General features: G+C 45.2%; 2 protein-coding genes across 3 annotated transcripts; both read right to left on the bottom strand.

Moving 5' to 3' along the window:
• LOC125769427 (spondin-1) lies at positions 1 to 4,447 on the bottom strand. The gene is made up of 4 exons (XM_049438152.1): positions 3,994 to 4,447; positions 2,791 to 3,182; positions 1,665 to 2,733; positions 1 to 738 (listed from the first exon to the last, which is right to left on the bottom strand). Exons 1-4 carry the CDS (start codon positions 4,217 to 4,219, stop codon positions 89 to 91), a joined length of 2,337 nt encoding a protein of 778 aa, XP_049294109.1. The 5' UTR covers positions 4,220 to 4,447; the 3' UTR covers positions 1 to 88.
• A 181-nt stretch (positions 4,448 to 4,628) lies between these two features.
• Positions 4,629 to 13,103, bottom strand: LOC125769424 (uncharacterized protein KIAA0930 homolog). 2 transcript variants are annotated; one of them, XM_049438148.1, is made up of 7 exons: positions 12,243 to 13,103; positions 9,451 to 10,040; positions 9,183 to 9,361; positions 8,864 to 9,114; positions 6,076 to 7,773; positions 5,771 to 5,920; positions 4,629 to 5,705 (listed from the first exon to the last, which is right to left on the bottom strand). In XM_049438148.1, exons 1-7 carry the CDS (start codon positions 12,373 to 12,375, stop codon positions 5,665 to 5,667), a joined length of 3,042 nt encoding a protein of 1,013 aa, XP_049294105.1. In that variant the 5' UTR covers positions 12,376 to 13,103; the 3' UTR covers positions 4,629 to 5,664. The 2 variants fall into 2 exon arrangements, with proteins under 2 accessions (XP_049294105.1, XP_049294106.1); XM_049438149.1 differs by lacking the exon at positions 6,076 to 7,773.
• Positions 13,104 to 13,139: the final 36 nt, after the last annotated feature.

Genomic DNA, 13,139 nt, shown 5'->3' with positions numbered 1-13,139 from the left:
TTATAATGAAGCAGATGCAGATTTATTTTCCCATCAAACTTGGGCTGGTAAGCATGCGGCTCTCCAATCGAACGATGCAAATTGGTGCTCAATTGCACGGTGGTCCGGTACATTTACGGCGCTTCACAATACGCGGGGGGCAAGGTTGTCCCCCATTTCGTGGCTGCGTTACAATTGATCGAACACGCTCGGAACGGCCCGTGCCGCATGTTACCGAACAGGGAGTCCATTCCGACCAGTCGGATAGTACACAGTCGACCGGGAGTGCCTCGAACGGATCCGTTGTTGTGGTACGCTCGGTAACAATCTCCAACCGTGTCCTTGTACACGTGTTCATGCAATCATCCGCTGTGACGAAATTGTTCCTGTTACCTCGGCATCCAGTGTAGTAGAACGGTACGCAGGTACCTTGGATGGAGTCGTACGCATAGCGCTGGTATTGACCACGGCATAGGCCCGGTTCTGGGGGTTGGGAGCAAATCTCCTTGGCAGTGAATGTATCGTACAGACAGTCAGCTTTTTCCGTACACTGACGCTGCTGGTTTAGCTCGATGCGATTCTGGCAGCGGTCCTGTTCTTCTGGCACTAGCAATAGCAAACGGGTGCGAATCTGTACACCCTTACCACAAGTGGCACTGCACGGACTCCAGTCACTCCAAGCGGTGACCGGACAGAGTGGATCTGGTGCTTCCATGTCGGTGATTGAACAGTCCGGACGCATACATTTTTGTTTTTCCACTGTAAAGATAACAGGTAAGAAAAAGGTAAAACTCTTGTGGTTCAAATTTAAAATAATCTCATTCATTATAAGTCCTAAAAATGAGGTGTTTAGCTGTTAAAAATTGATACTCCCATCAAAGACCCGCCATATTTAAGAGAATTCTTGAAAGACTGAGTATGTTAGCTATGGAACGATGAGCTCTATATCAAATAACTGCTGACGCATATTCCGGCATATTTCAGCGGATTTTTTTAAGACCCGAGTCTTTTGAGTCTGTCTTGTTTGCAAGCATTGTTCATAGTCTCAGTTACTACTTTATCTTAGCATTTGTTTCAATTATTCAGTGCGGCGACATGCACCATATCCAAGCTTGGAAATATGGCCAATGAGAAGATATTTCAGGTAAGTGAGCATGTAAGAATATAAGGGAGTCTAACAGATGAAACTGCCACAACGTTATCGTGAGATATTTGAATAGTGAGAAGCCACTATGTAACTCTAGATATTTGAGGGAATTTACTTCAAAATAGACCAAATGAAGCTGTGCAGCCATGCTTCGCTGTTGTCGCTAAACTCGTCAGGTCTCACTGGGCTGGTCAATAGAATGATAATGAACGACTCAGTGTAACAGGCCGTTTTTGATTGGCAAAGATTCAACCTAAATGGGATATGGTAGATATGGAGATGCGATTATGAGAAATTTTTCATATCCTGTAATTTGAAAACTCATTATGGAAATAGTCTTATGTATGAAGATGTGATCATGTCTAGACTTAAGATATTCAATATTCATTAATACTTGAGTAAAGATATAGAAAAAGTTACATTTTTTGTATTATCCGCTATACTATATGAACTGCTCAATATTATAGCAACTTCGGTGTCATTAAAAGTTAAAATGTAATGCATTTTGTACTACATTTACTATACCAACATAACTTACCGACACTGATGTGGGGACACTTTTTGCGGCCCATATGTTCCACAAACGTACGCGTGCGCATCGTTACTCCGATGCCACAGCTAGCAGAACACTCAGACCACTCGCTCCAGCGCGTCGTCCGACAAACACCAACACCTTCACCGGCCTCATCCACACTGGCCGCCAACTGTCCAACGTCCTCCGAACTTGCAGCGTCGTCACCACCGGTTTCCTCACACTCTGCCACCTCGGCTACACACATCTCCTTCCCAATCAACTGTCTGTTGCAGCGTGCACCGGCCGCCACATCCGGTTGCAGATATTCACGTGTGCGCATCCGTATACCCTTACCGCACGTCACCGAACATGGCGTCCAGTCGGTGTACACGGTGGTCGCACATTCGGCGCGCGTTTCCTCCTCAGTGTTCTCTGCCAGCTCCAATACCTGCGCCTGCAGGAATTGCTCATCACAGCTGCGAGCGATTACCCGATCGCGGCGTAAATAGAGTCGCGCCAGCGGTGTCATCTCCGTCGACTGTGGATTATAGAACGGTGCTCGAGGATCCTCCGGGTACAGTGTGGTGATGCGGTGCATACGTTCCCGCGGCTGTGTTTCCGCGTTTGCCGACATATAACTAATGCCACTGTCCGTACCGGCGTCCCAAGGATACAGATCAACATCCAGTGCCTCCGTCCAGGTACAATCGGACCGGCACAGATCCATCCCACTCACACCGACGACCCAATCGGGCGATGGTCCAAACATGGATGCAAGCGAAATCTTGTGATGTTTCCGGTCGACGCGGAAATTCGAGGTAGTGTTGGAGTTCACGCGCGGATACCACAAACCGGCCGCCTTGATGAGCGTGCGCAGCCTTGATCCTTTCGCGCGCAGCTCCTGTTCCAGCAGGCGTACCGAGCCCCACTCGGCAAGCATGCGGAAACCATCGGTAGCAATGTGCTGCTCGCCCCAGAAGGAAAAGTTCGTATCGTGCGATGCACCTATCACGTCCGAAAAGTGTGTCAACCAGATCGCGAACGGATAATCCTTCGGATGCGTCTCGTTCGACCAGATGCCTTCGAAGGTAAACTAAAGTGGCAGTAGATTAGTGATAAGATAACCACCAGCTACACTAAACATACTTACACTGTACTTCGCTTCATCGCAGGCACAACATTCCCCTTTCTGCAGGCGTGGTACCGGTTGCTGCTCGCACAGTACCTTCGTCAGTGCACCGTCGTCGGCAAACCACTGCTGTTCGCTTTCGTACACCATGGTGGAAATACTGACGCATCCGGAACCAGCCGCTGGTGCAACCCACATCACCTGCACCTCTGTCTTCGGGAAGTCGTCGGCCTGCGTTACCGTGTTGACGCACTGATCGTGAAACTTTGTCAGCGCGTCACTGAACAGCTGAAACCGACCGACTCTGCGTGGACCAGCAATATAAGTCTTGCCGCCATTGCGTGCATGGGCAACAAGTGTAAAGTGAGTGAATTGCTGCAGTTTGGCGTGCGTTCGCGATCCGACGATAAATACTACACCGTAGCGGAATGGAAATGTGAGAAAAAACATGAGACACGTGGTGGTGATCGTTAAAGGTGTAAATGAGTAGTGTTTAGCTATTAAACTAAGCTTTAAAACGAGTGCGTGAACACTCAAAACTACAATAATTTTAAACCAGAATCTTGTGTGCACCGTTTATACCGTTTTACTGGACGACTACCGATGTTTACAGGTAAGTATTAAATTCTTCACTTCTTAGTGTTAAGTTCAACAACCTTTGTTGGTCTAGGATTCTCTCAATATAGCTTCCAGTTTTTCGATCTTTTTTTTTGTATTACAGACAATATGTTTCATATCTTGTGGTTTTTTGTGGTTTTTCCTTTGGATGTTTTTGTTTTTAAATGAGTCGTTTTCACTTCACTTCGTTTGGTTAAAACTTGGAAAATAGATTATTTTAGGTTATTAATGTGACACCCAAGGACCAAGCTCCAATTTTGTATAAATGTTATAAAACTGGTTTGTTTTTAGGACAAACTGATTTCCTTTCGTATGTCATATCTGTTTAGTTGAACTAAATTGAATTGAACCGAAGCGAGAGAAAAAAACACAAAACTTTAACCTCATATTCCTCAAGTCGATCGTACTCTTGTGCACTTGCTGTGCTAAAGGAAATTATCAGCGATGAGCTAGTTCCCCGTAGAGTGACGTCCACTATAGCAAACCACATGCTATATAGCGTGCGTGTATGTTTCATCAACCATAATTAGAACACATTGCCAACCAGCACGATGACGAAATGCATTTCTCATGCGCTTTGCTTCCGTTTTCCGTTCGACTACTTACGGTTGTAAATCTTTCCCGGTTCGTATCCTTTCGGATCGTCCCGGATGGCTAGACGGTAGCCATTGTCACCCGGTTGTTTCACCGTGCTGATCGATTTCCCATCGACGATCGGAAGTTTGCTGCAACTTTCGGATATGTCCACAAGCAGCACCAGTAACACTAGCACGATGAACGGGGCAACGATCGACGGCAGAGACGGCGATCGTGCTCTGCTATAGGAAACCATGCTGCCTCAAGGGACAGATCTTCCACTTTTACCTTCTTGCTTATCAGTCACTTCGCCGAAGGTAGTTCGCTTCCCCGTTTTGTACTCTCTTGGGTATTATGGTTTTCACTGATTCAATGCACTGATTACAGCAGTCTCAACGATGTACGAGGGTAATGAAGTGACACGATCTTCGCTTGTGAGCGCTAGGGTAGCTGATTAGCGACTGAGCTATGATCCGTCCGTTCGACTGAATCCCTTTGTATACGGTGTTTCGGATTATCAGCAAGTAAGCGTGTAACGAATGTTGTTTCATTGATATATGAGTGCTGCTCTCTTCTTCCAATAGCTCGAACCGATGCTGTGTGATCGGCACTTCATAGAACATACAAATTTCTCTCAACAAATTTAACTATACAAACAGAGGAGGTGTTTTTTGCAAATATTTCTATATTTATGTTCACCCCAAAACTCGTTCATCGCTGTACTTCGTCAAACCATGTTCGTTTTTTTCTTCACAATTTCACAAATTAGTTTTTTTAATTGCACCAAAAACAATTGCACTCAAATAAAATAAACGCATTTTTATACATCCCAGAGAACAATTCCATACTGGCGGAGGAATCTAAGATCTAATTGTTTGAGAAAAAAAAAATCCATTAAAAGCAAGTACATACGTGCAGTTCTGAGATTCCTATGTATTTTTTAATCCCTAGCTAAACCTGTTCAAACAATGTTTTATTCTCCTGATTAGGGTGATGAGATTACCAAGCATGAAATTTTTTTCTCCGTTGATCGCTAGATGCGATTGAAGAGTTCCGAAGAAGATGCATATAGTATTATCACAAAATATATTTGCCTTTGCCGGAATGTTGGGCCGCGTTATCTTCGCGTTGGTTGACTAGAGATTGATAGATCGATTTAATGTAAAATGCATTCTTTAATCGAATCACAAATAATAGTTAACGTGTCTTCCTGTTTCCGCATTCGTTGAAATATTTTGAGCGAGTGGAAGATTTTTAAATTTGATAATAGAACACTTGCAAGCATGGTATAGAGTTATTTGATTGTACATTAATCCAGCAAACAAATAAAGGATATTTCTATTCAATATGCCGACATTGTTTAGGGATAATGTCCTGAAAATTCCTACCAACTCGTACTTGAAGTGTTCTACAATCGAATAAAACCATCTTCCCAACTAATAGAAAAGGTTTCCGCCTTTGATTAGAAACCCTGCAAAAGGCCGCCATGCGGTTGGGCGATTAATTCTGCTGAATTAAAATCTCAAAAATAATTCTAAACATTATGCTGATGCGAACAGCATCAGCATCATCCTTTCTTCCTTTTTTGTTTTTGATCGATTTTCTCCCTAGGCAGTTTCATTCCATCTCAGACTAAGTGCAGTGTAATGAGGTCTTGAGGTGTGTCGCAAACTGTTGTTATCCTTCCAATTCCGTGTATTCTTAGAATGTTAGTATCGGTTGCTCCCGGTGGTCTAGAAGATCTGCAAACGAAAATCGTTCATTAAATAATCTCTATTCCTTCTATTGTCCTGTTAACTTTGCTTACCTTTCGCTATACTCCACCATGGTAACGTGACATATGTGAGAAAGGCGTTCAATGGCGTCGACTGTTGGCGGCGATTTTCCTTCCAGAAGTGAAACGTTTGGGTAAATCCCTTAGTCGTCCAGAGCGGATTATAAGCACCGTCGTCAAGCTCTACAAGCGGATAAAGAAAAAAAACAAACATGGACAAAAGTGTTAGTTAATTGTGTTTAATGCGCAACTAACTCCGTCTGGTCGTTTAAATAGACAACAACTTAAACAAAGCACATTGATAATATTTTAAAGAAAAAGTAGACAAAATACAAAACCTTTTTCACCATGATGGTTACGCTTCGGATGGTAATCGCACAGGTAGTAGATGTTAGTGCCATCCGGTGTACGCCGACTCGGGATCGTGTTCACAATGGTCGTTGCTGCTGCCACGGCAGTTCCGGCCGGTATTGTTCCTTCCCGTTCGCTGCCAAGAATGGTTGGCCGTGCGTAAAAGCTATTGTAGCTCGGTTTCTTCACCTTCGGCAGCGTCGAACATTCTTTCTTGGCACGCAATTCTTTCAGTGCTGCCCAAATTGCACGATTGCTTAGTTCACTCTCTTCAGTCGTTTCGTGATCGTCCGCCAATCCGGCCGTAGTAGTGTTCTCGTCTGGATTGCCGTTAATATCCCGATCAAGCACCGTCTGCTCCGGAGGATGATCTTGCTTCAGTGGAGATGCTTTTTCTGCAGGTTTTATTACCGTTTGGACAGGAGTTTCATCGCAATTCTTCCCATCCGCTACGCTTGTTTTACGACCAACGGGTACGGTCGTAGATTTTGTTTTCTTTTCCTCCTTTTTAGATACCACCGCTGCTGGGGTGGCTGAAGAAGATTTGCTTCGCCGGTAGATCAGCGAAAAGCGACCACCACTGCCGATCGTTGTAGAACCATTGCCCGAAGAACGACTGTTTGAGGTACGTCGTTCACGATGCTCCTTGATGTTGGCCACCGTAACGGAAGTCGTCAGTTGCTTGTCGCCTCCGTGGTTTCCATTTCCGTTCGATGTGCCGTTGTTACTACGTTCGGCGGGAAATTCTTCACGACCGTTTACGCGAATCCGTTGCTTCGGATCAATCAGTGCCGCTGCCGAAGCTTCATTGTGGCCAGATAATAGATCTCCAACGCCACCGTTCAGCGAAACAGCATCGTCCGCTATTTCGTACTCTTCGGTCGCTTCCGTCGCTTCGGTAGCCGTCGATGGTGGAGCGGACCGTCGGTTCAGTCCGGTGTTGTTGTTAATCGCATTGGTGGCCTTTGCCTTGACGTTCGATTTATTGCCGGTGGTGTCGGAAGTTTCCGAAGCACTGCCTCCATTGTTACGCTTCGTCCGAAACACGGGTGTGCTGAGACGCTTTTTAGGGCTTTGCGTTGCTTTCGATCCATTTTCTCGTCGTTTTACCGTACTAAGAGCATCTGTCGGTGGTTTCTTCTTGGTCGTACCTTTCTCAGTAGTGGAGGAACCGGTACGCACTTTAGCACCGCCAGCAAACTCCAGCTCACTTTCCACGATCAGTACGTTACGATGTTTCATCAGCGGCGAACGACCCTTTGACACCGTCGCCAAACAGGCCGGCGAATCGTGTAGCTCAAGTGATTCCAGTCGCTTGCGTTCTGTTTCGGTAGGGTTTGTCTCTTCACGCTCGTTACCACCACACGCCGGACAGGGCGTGTACATTTCCGACATCTGGACAGAGTCCACATCGGACCAGCGCTTTCTCGGTACGCGAAAGCAACTGCAACATCCCGTCTTGGTTGATGTCGCTGGTTGTGTCGAACCTTTCGTCGCGGACGGTCCCGCCAGCGGATCACCACCCTTGGTTTCGCCGGTGGACGTTTTCATGAAGGCACACCGATCGGTGGCTAGGTTGGTAGGTTTGGCGTCGCTTAGCAGCAGCAGCCCATCACACTGCTGTTGTTCGACCGGTGACGATCGTTTCGTGTCCAAGACGGTGGCGGACGAGGAAGCAGGACGATCTGGGGTTTTTTTTGTTTTGTTTTAGGTGGACGAGACCGAAAATTTCCCCACGAACAAAAATTTCCACGTGTAATAACGCGTTTTCGTGGGTAAGTGTGTGTGTGTGCGTATATATAAGAGAAAGATAAATAGAGAGAGAGAGAGAAAGAGAGAAAAATTATAAAAAAACGAACAAGGATGTTAACGGTGGTTAATAAAAACGGGGGTACGATGTAGGAATTCCGGAAGTAAGCGCACCAAACAGCGGAAACAAAAAAAAAGCTTGTTGAAAAGCTTTGTTTTGTTTCCAGCGTTTGGGTAACTATTTCATTCTTGACTACGGTTATTATTATGAACATTGCTAGAGAGTTTAGTTAACGATTTTTGTTTAGCAAGTAGACAGATAGAGATAGGGCGGCACACTACTTTAGAGGGCGGAGGCGGCGGCGGCGAAGGATGAAGAGGTGAGAGGTTCGATTTGCTATTGAAATGAAACACAATTCACACAACGAGGAGAGGGGGAAGAGGGAGTAGTACGAGGAGAAGGTTTAAGGAGTAAAATTGAACGGGAAAAGGATACTTTGTAGGATCGTTTTTTTCTTCTTCTCTTTTTCCCAAATTTTGAGATTAAGCGATCGTCCTGCTTCCCCACCGGTTATGGTAAAGATTAGTAATGTTAAAGTGCAAAAGCCAGCTGCCTACACACACGCACATATGCATATGTTTTGGGGCGAATTTTGGCTTGCAGTTAATGCGCAGAAGCAATAGACGGTTGTACGATTGAAGTACGAAGTAAAACATGCGACATGCGTACGGAAAGGGGGGATCAACACACGGATAGTTGAGAAATGAAAGTGTATATGATGAACAGGTGTTTCAACAAGCTAGTATGATTCTTGGACATGCAGGAAAGTTTGTACGTTGAGTTCTCTCTTACGCTGTTCAAGTCCAACAATCATACAGGCGTAGATAGAAACCAGCAAAACACAGCGTTTAAAACAATGGAAACATCGAACCAGTTGCATCTTTTTAGTAAAGCATTTGTCTATGATCGTGAGCGCGGATATGATCGAACACAAGGAAGAGTGAGTGAGTGAACATTCATCTTACCGTCACGCAAATCACCCGCCTCGATCTCGGACACCTCGTTCGCTAGACAGTCGAGACCTTCGTTTTCGGAGCGTGCCTTCGAACCACCGTAAGATGAGCCTGGATCGCCCGGATTTTTCGTGCGCCAGCCGTAACGGCTAAAGTTGTTCAAATTCGCGCTCGGATCGCTGAGTCGTCGTTGGTGGCGATAGTTGTAGTATTCCTCACAGTCTTCCTCCCATTCCGAGTCCCACATGTCAGTTGCACAAAACCTGGCCAGGGAACAACGTGGGAGATTTATTAGAACAAACAGGTTGTATTACAGGTTCCGATTGCATACCCTGGCTCACTGGTAGGTGTTTCGACACCCGACCCTTTCGGTTTGGTGACTGCCATTTCCGCGTGTCCTTTGCCCTGTGGACCTTTCATACGTACAAACTCGCAGCGTGTCTGTGGGCCACCGGAACTGAACAGTCCAAAGGACATTCGTTGTGCGACCTTCGAGCCTAGACTAGATTGCTACGGGTTTTACCAGAAATGCAGAAAAGATATATCAAATTAGCTCAAGACATTTGATCAGATCTGGAAAGATCGTGTAGATCACTTACCCTTGCGTCGTACACCCTCTTCAGCGCATCGTAACGAATCGAGCCAAGGAAGATAACGCCCTGCACGCTTCCGTCCCGATCGGTAGCTACCAGCTCGACACAAACCATCTCACCGTCACGCACCAAAATATCGTGAAACACCTCGTCAAAGTTATCCACCATGAAGCAGATGTGGGGATAGGTGATCTCCTCACTATCACCCTTGGTGTCCATCTTTCGGCGGCTGGGCGATGCGTACACCTTCTGCGAGTGGCGCCGCAACACCTGCAGCTCCTTCGGCGAGGTGCGCGTACAGATGGCCAGTGTGAGCGTGTAGTTAAACTGGTGGATCACCAGGTTGAGGTAAACCGTCTCCTCCCAGTCGACGTCCGGGTCACCGATCGGCAGTTTGCGCGAGTCCTTCCGGAAGACTTCGATTTCCGTTTCGTACCGCGGCATGGCACGGGACGAACCCTTGATGTGTTTTTTGCGCACGAAAAACAGCAAATCGTCGCAATCGATACTGTGCTCCGGTTCCGATTGGAAGAGAAAGTGTCGCACGAACAGGTCCGTCCAGTAGGTAGTGCCCTGCAGGACGACGAATCCACCATCTGCAATGGAATGGAAAACAGTATAATGGTGGTGGTTGTGCCATGAATCTTTTTCTGTTATAAGTGTTTTACTTCTTGGAAGTACTTGCAATTACTGATCGACTAAATTATCTATCATATATCGAAACAGAAAGGACCAAAACACACGCTTGAGAAAAATTAGAATTTCAAATGCGTAAATGGACTTCGTTTGCTTGATTCCTAAGGATTCTATTTATATCGCATTTTACATCATGCAACAAGATGATGATTTACCAAATTTCTATAATCATGCTTCGGCCATTTTTTTTTTAAATTTTACTATTAAGTATCTCATAGTATAGGTTTTAGTACTGGTCCCACCGATTGTATTAAATAACCTTTTAACAATGGGAATATAACTTAAGGAAATTTAAGGAATTCTGGCCGACGTAACTCAACCTGGGATTGGATTTTTAAATCCAATTAATTTTTAAATCAAAATTTGGATTATTTTTCATTTTTGTTGGACAACTTGCGGCATGCTTTGGATGGCGTCGTCTTCCAGCTGCGAAAATGAAATAACTGACGTAAAACACACAAAGGCTAAAGGTCATCTATCGCTTCAGATTATTGAATCATGTTTAAATCATGTCTCTCTTCTCTCTTCTTGACTCAACGACCACTAAGGTCATGTCGGCCATTTCCGGCTTATTAGACTTATTGTACCAAGTCGCTGGGTAGTTAACCCTTGCTTCGCACGGACGGTCCGAATGCGATTTGTTACCCGATCCTGTCGTGTGGAACCTGCGCTGTTAATCATATACACCACCGAGCATGCCCGGTTAAGTACTAAGTTTAAAGGAAAGCAAAAATAAGGCCTTTTTGATGTCAAATTTAAATACCCAACAGGATGAAAATATTACGTAGAATCTGTTCAAAACCATGCAGTACTTGGCAAAAATCATTCGCTTCTTGGAGCAGAAGATATACCATCAGGATGTCGACCTATAAGCTTCTGTAAAGGGCAACAAGATGTAAAGGAACGTTCCAATCTCATAGCTTATTTGGGAAGCTACCAACGCTTGACTTCCCTGACATGTACATTTTGGGCCCCTTGGGGATGATTAATGGTGCGTCCAAAATTGGAACGCTGAGATACAACGTACAACACTGATAAGACCGAGAGCACTTTAAGTACGCATTATGCATCTTAATAATGCACCACCAGGGGAGTACATGGAACTTGAGATAGGTTACCGCTCACACAGCTATTATTAAAATCGGAACTGAACATATTTATCGAGGTACGATTTGTCCAACCCTCCATTTCATCTGGTTTGCATAATGGAGTCGCATCAATTCTCACGGTTGTGAGAAAGATGTGCGTATTTATGAATGTATGTCTTTGTATTTCGTACCAATCAATCGACGGCACAATTACATATGCCAAACAACGCAACTTCGCTAGACCGTGAACGAACAACAAGCAGGCAGCGTGTCTCACATCCGTCCAAATAGCGGATTCGTTGGTGACGGTGTATTGCTTCAGTTTTTGTTATTTTCTCTAGTACAATCTACACCGAAGTATTCCCTATGAATCATCGCAAAGTATAGAGTGCAGGGGGTACGACTAAGGGTGAAGCAGTTGGATAATGGAATTCAAGACAAACTGTCCATATTTCTCGCATTCTCGAGATAATGAGATTCAGCGCGACCACCCGTTTCGATGCTGATCAGTTAGTAAAATTGCATTCCAAATTGGAATCGATACACCAGGGGTGGCAATATAATAAAGTCGAGATGAAATGAAACCCGGCAGGACGAAGCGAAATGGCCTTTCTCCAATGGGCAACAACACGTTATCTATTTGTTGTTGACAGTCGATAAGCGCGTCGTGAAATTTCTGCTCGTTCTTCGTCCTAGCAGGCTATCCTAGCAACGGTTGGGTAGAAGAATGCTGGCGGTGAGGTCGTTTGTTGAAACCATCATCACGAGAAGTGCGCATATTCGCCTATTATCGTCGAATGAACTCATCAAAGTGGGCAAACGTTTGGAACGATGGTTCGTGTTGGAAAAATCAATAATGACAGCAGGGAAGAGAAATCCCACTTACTGGACCATTATGGGGCGTGTGAGTTTTTTTGTTTCGTAATGAATTAAAAACCTTACTTCCCATGTGCTGGCGGTAATGGGCAACATAAGACTATCGGCAGGAACATTACACAATGAGCTAAAACTAACCGTCTTTCAGCAGCTGACGCATCTCCTTCGTACGCTGGAAGTTGATTTCCTCCAGCAGCAGCTGTAGGGCCGTTTGGGGTGATTTCAGCAGGGCCGAGGCTGTCCCACCGAGACCACCGGAACCGGCCGACATCGTGAAGGCTCGCCGTTGGTCGTCCAACGTTGCACGTCTCTAGCTTTCACCAACCAAGTATCGAAACCAATCGAGACTCAATTGGCAAAAGGTTTCTTTTCACACGCGTCCCGACCCCGAGCAGCGGAAGTGTGTTTGTTCATCTGCCGCTGATACAAACGTCCATCTTGTTTCACTTTACCGTTTCGTTTCGATAAGTCACTTAAGGATGCTTTTAACAGAGGCTGGCTTTTTTTTCTTCGATCACTCAACCTTTAACTTGAACTACGCCAAGGTTCACTTTCGAAGTAACTGTGGATCTTTGCAAGCACACGGCCGAACTGAACTTGCTGGCTCTGAAAAATGCATCGATGGTCGTGTTTTGGTTCATCACACTTCGGGCATTCGTCGCGGTTGCGCAATTGTTTGCTTCCCGTACCATTCATACGGAATCGGTTGTCATTTTTAGGATGTTTTTTTTGGTTCCGAAAGCGACAGCGGGAACAGGAAACCGGAATAATACACTTTACAAAAGAACAAACTTGGATGTATGTTTTCCGCCTGTTTCTACCTCTGTTTACGGTGGCTACGGCTGTGTGCAGACGTATTTGTAAACATTTGCAACTGACAGCTTTGCACCGTTACTATGCGTTACGTGCGTTATTGCATATTAGGCAGAGTTTACACTGCATGGAAAAGCTTAATGTTTCGTGTGGTGTAACTTTAGTAGTGTAACTACGGTTCTTAGTAAACAAATCACCTAAAGAAGCACTGTCCTGTATTCG

Source organism: Anopheles funestus, chromosome 3RL, assembly GCF_943734845.2.
Source record: "Anopheles funestus chromosome 3RL, idAnoFuneDA-416_04, whole genome shotgun sequence".
Classification (NCBI taxonomy): Eukaryota; Metazoa; Arthropoda; class Insecta; order Diptera; family Culicidae; genus Anopheles; species Anopheles funestus.
This window is presented reverse-complemented; position numbering and strand designations above follow the sequence as displayed.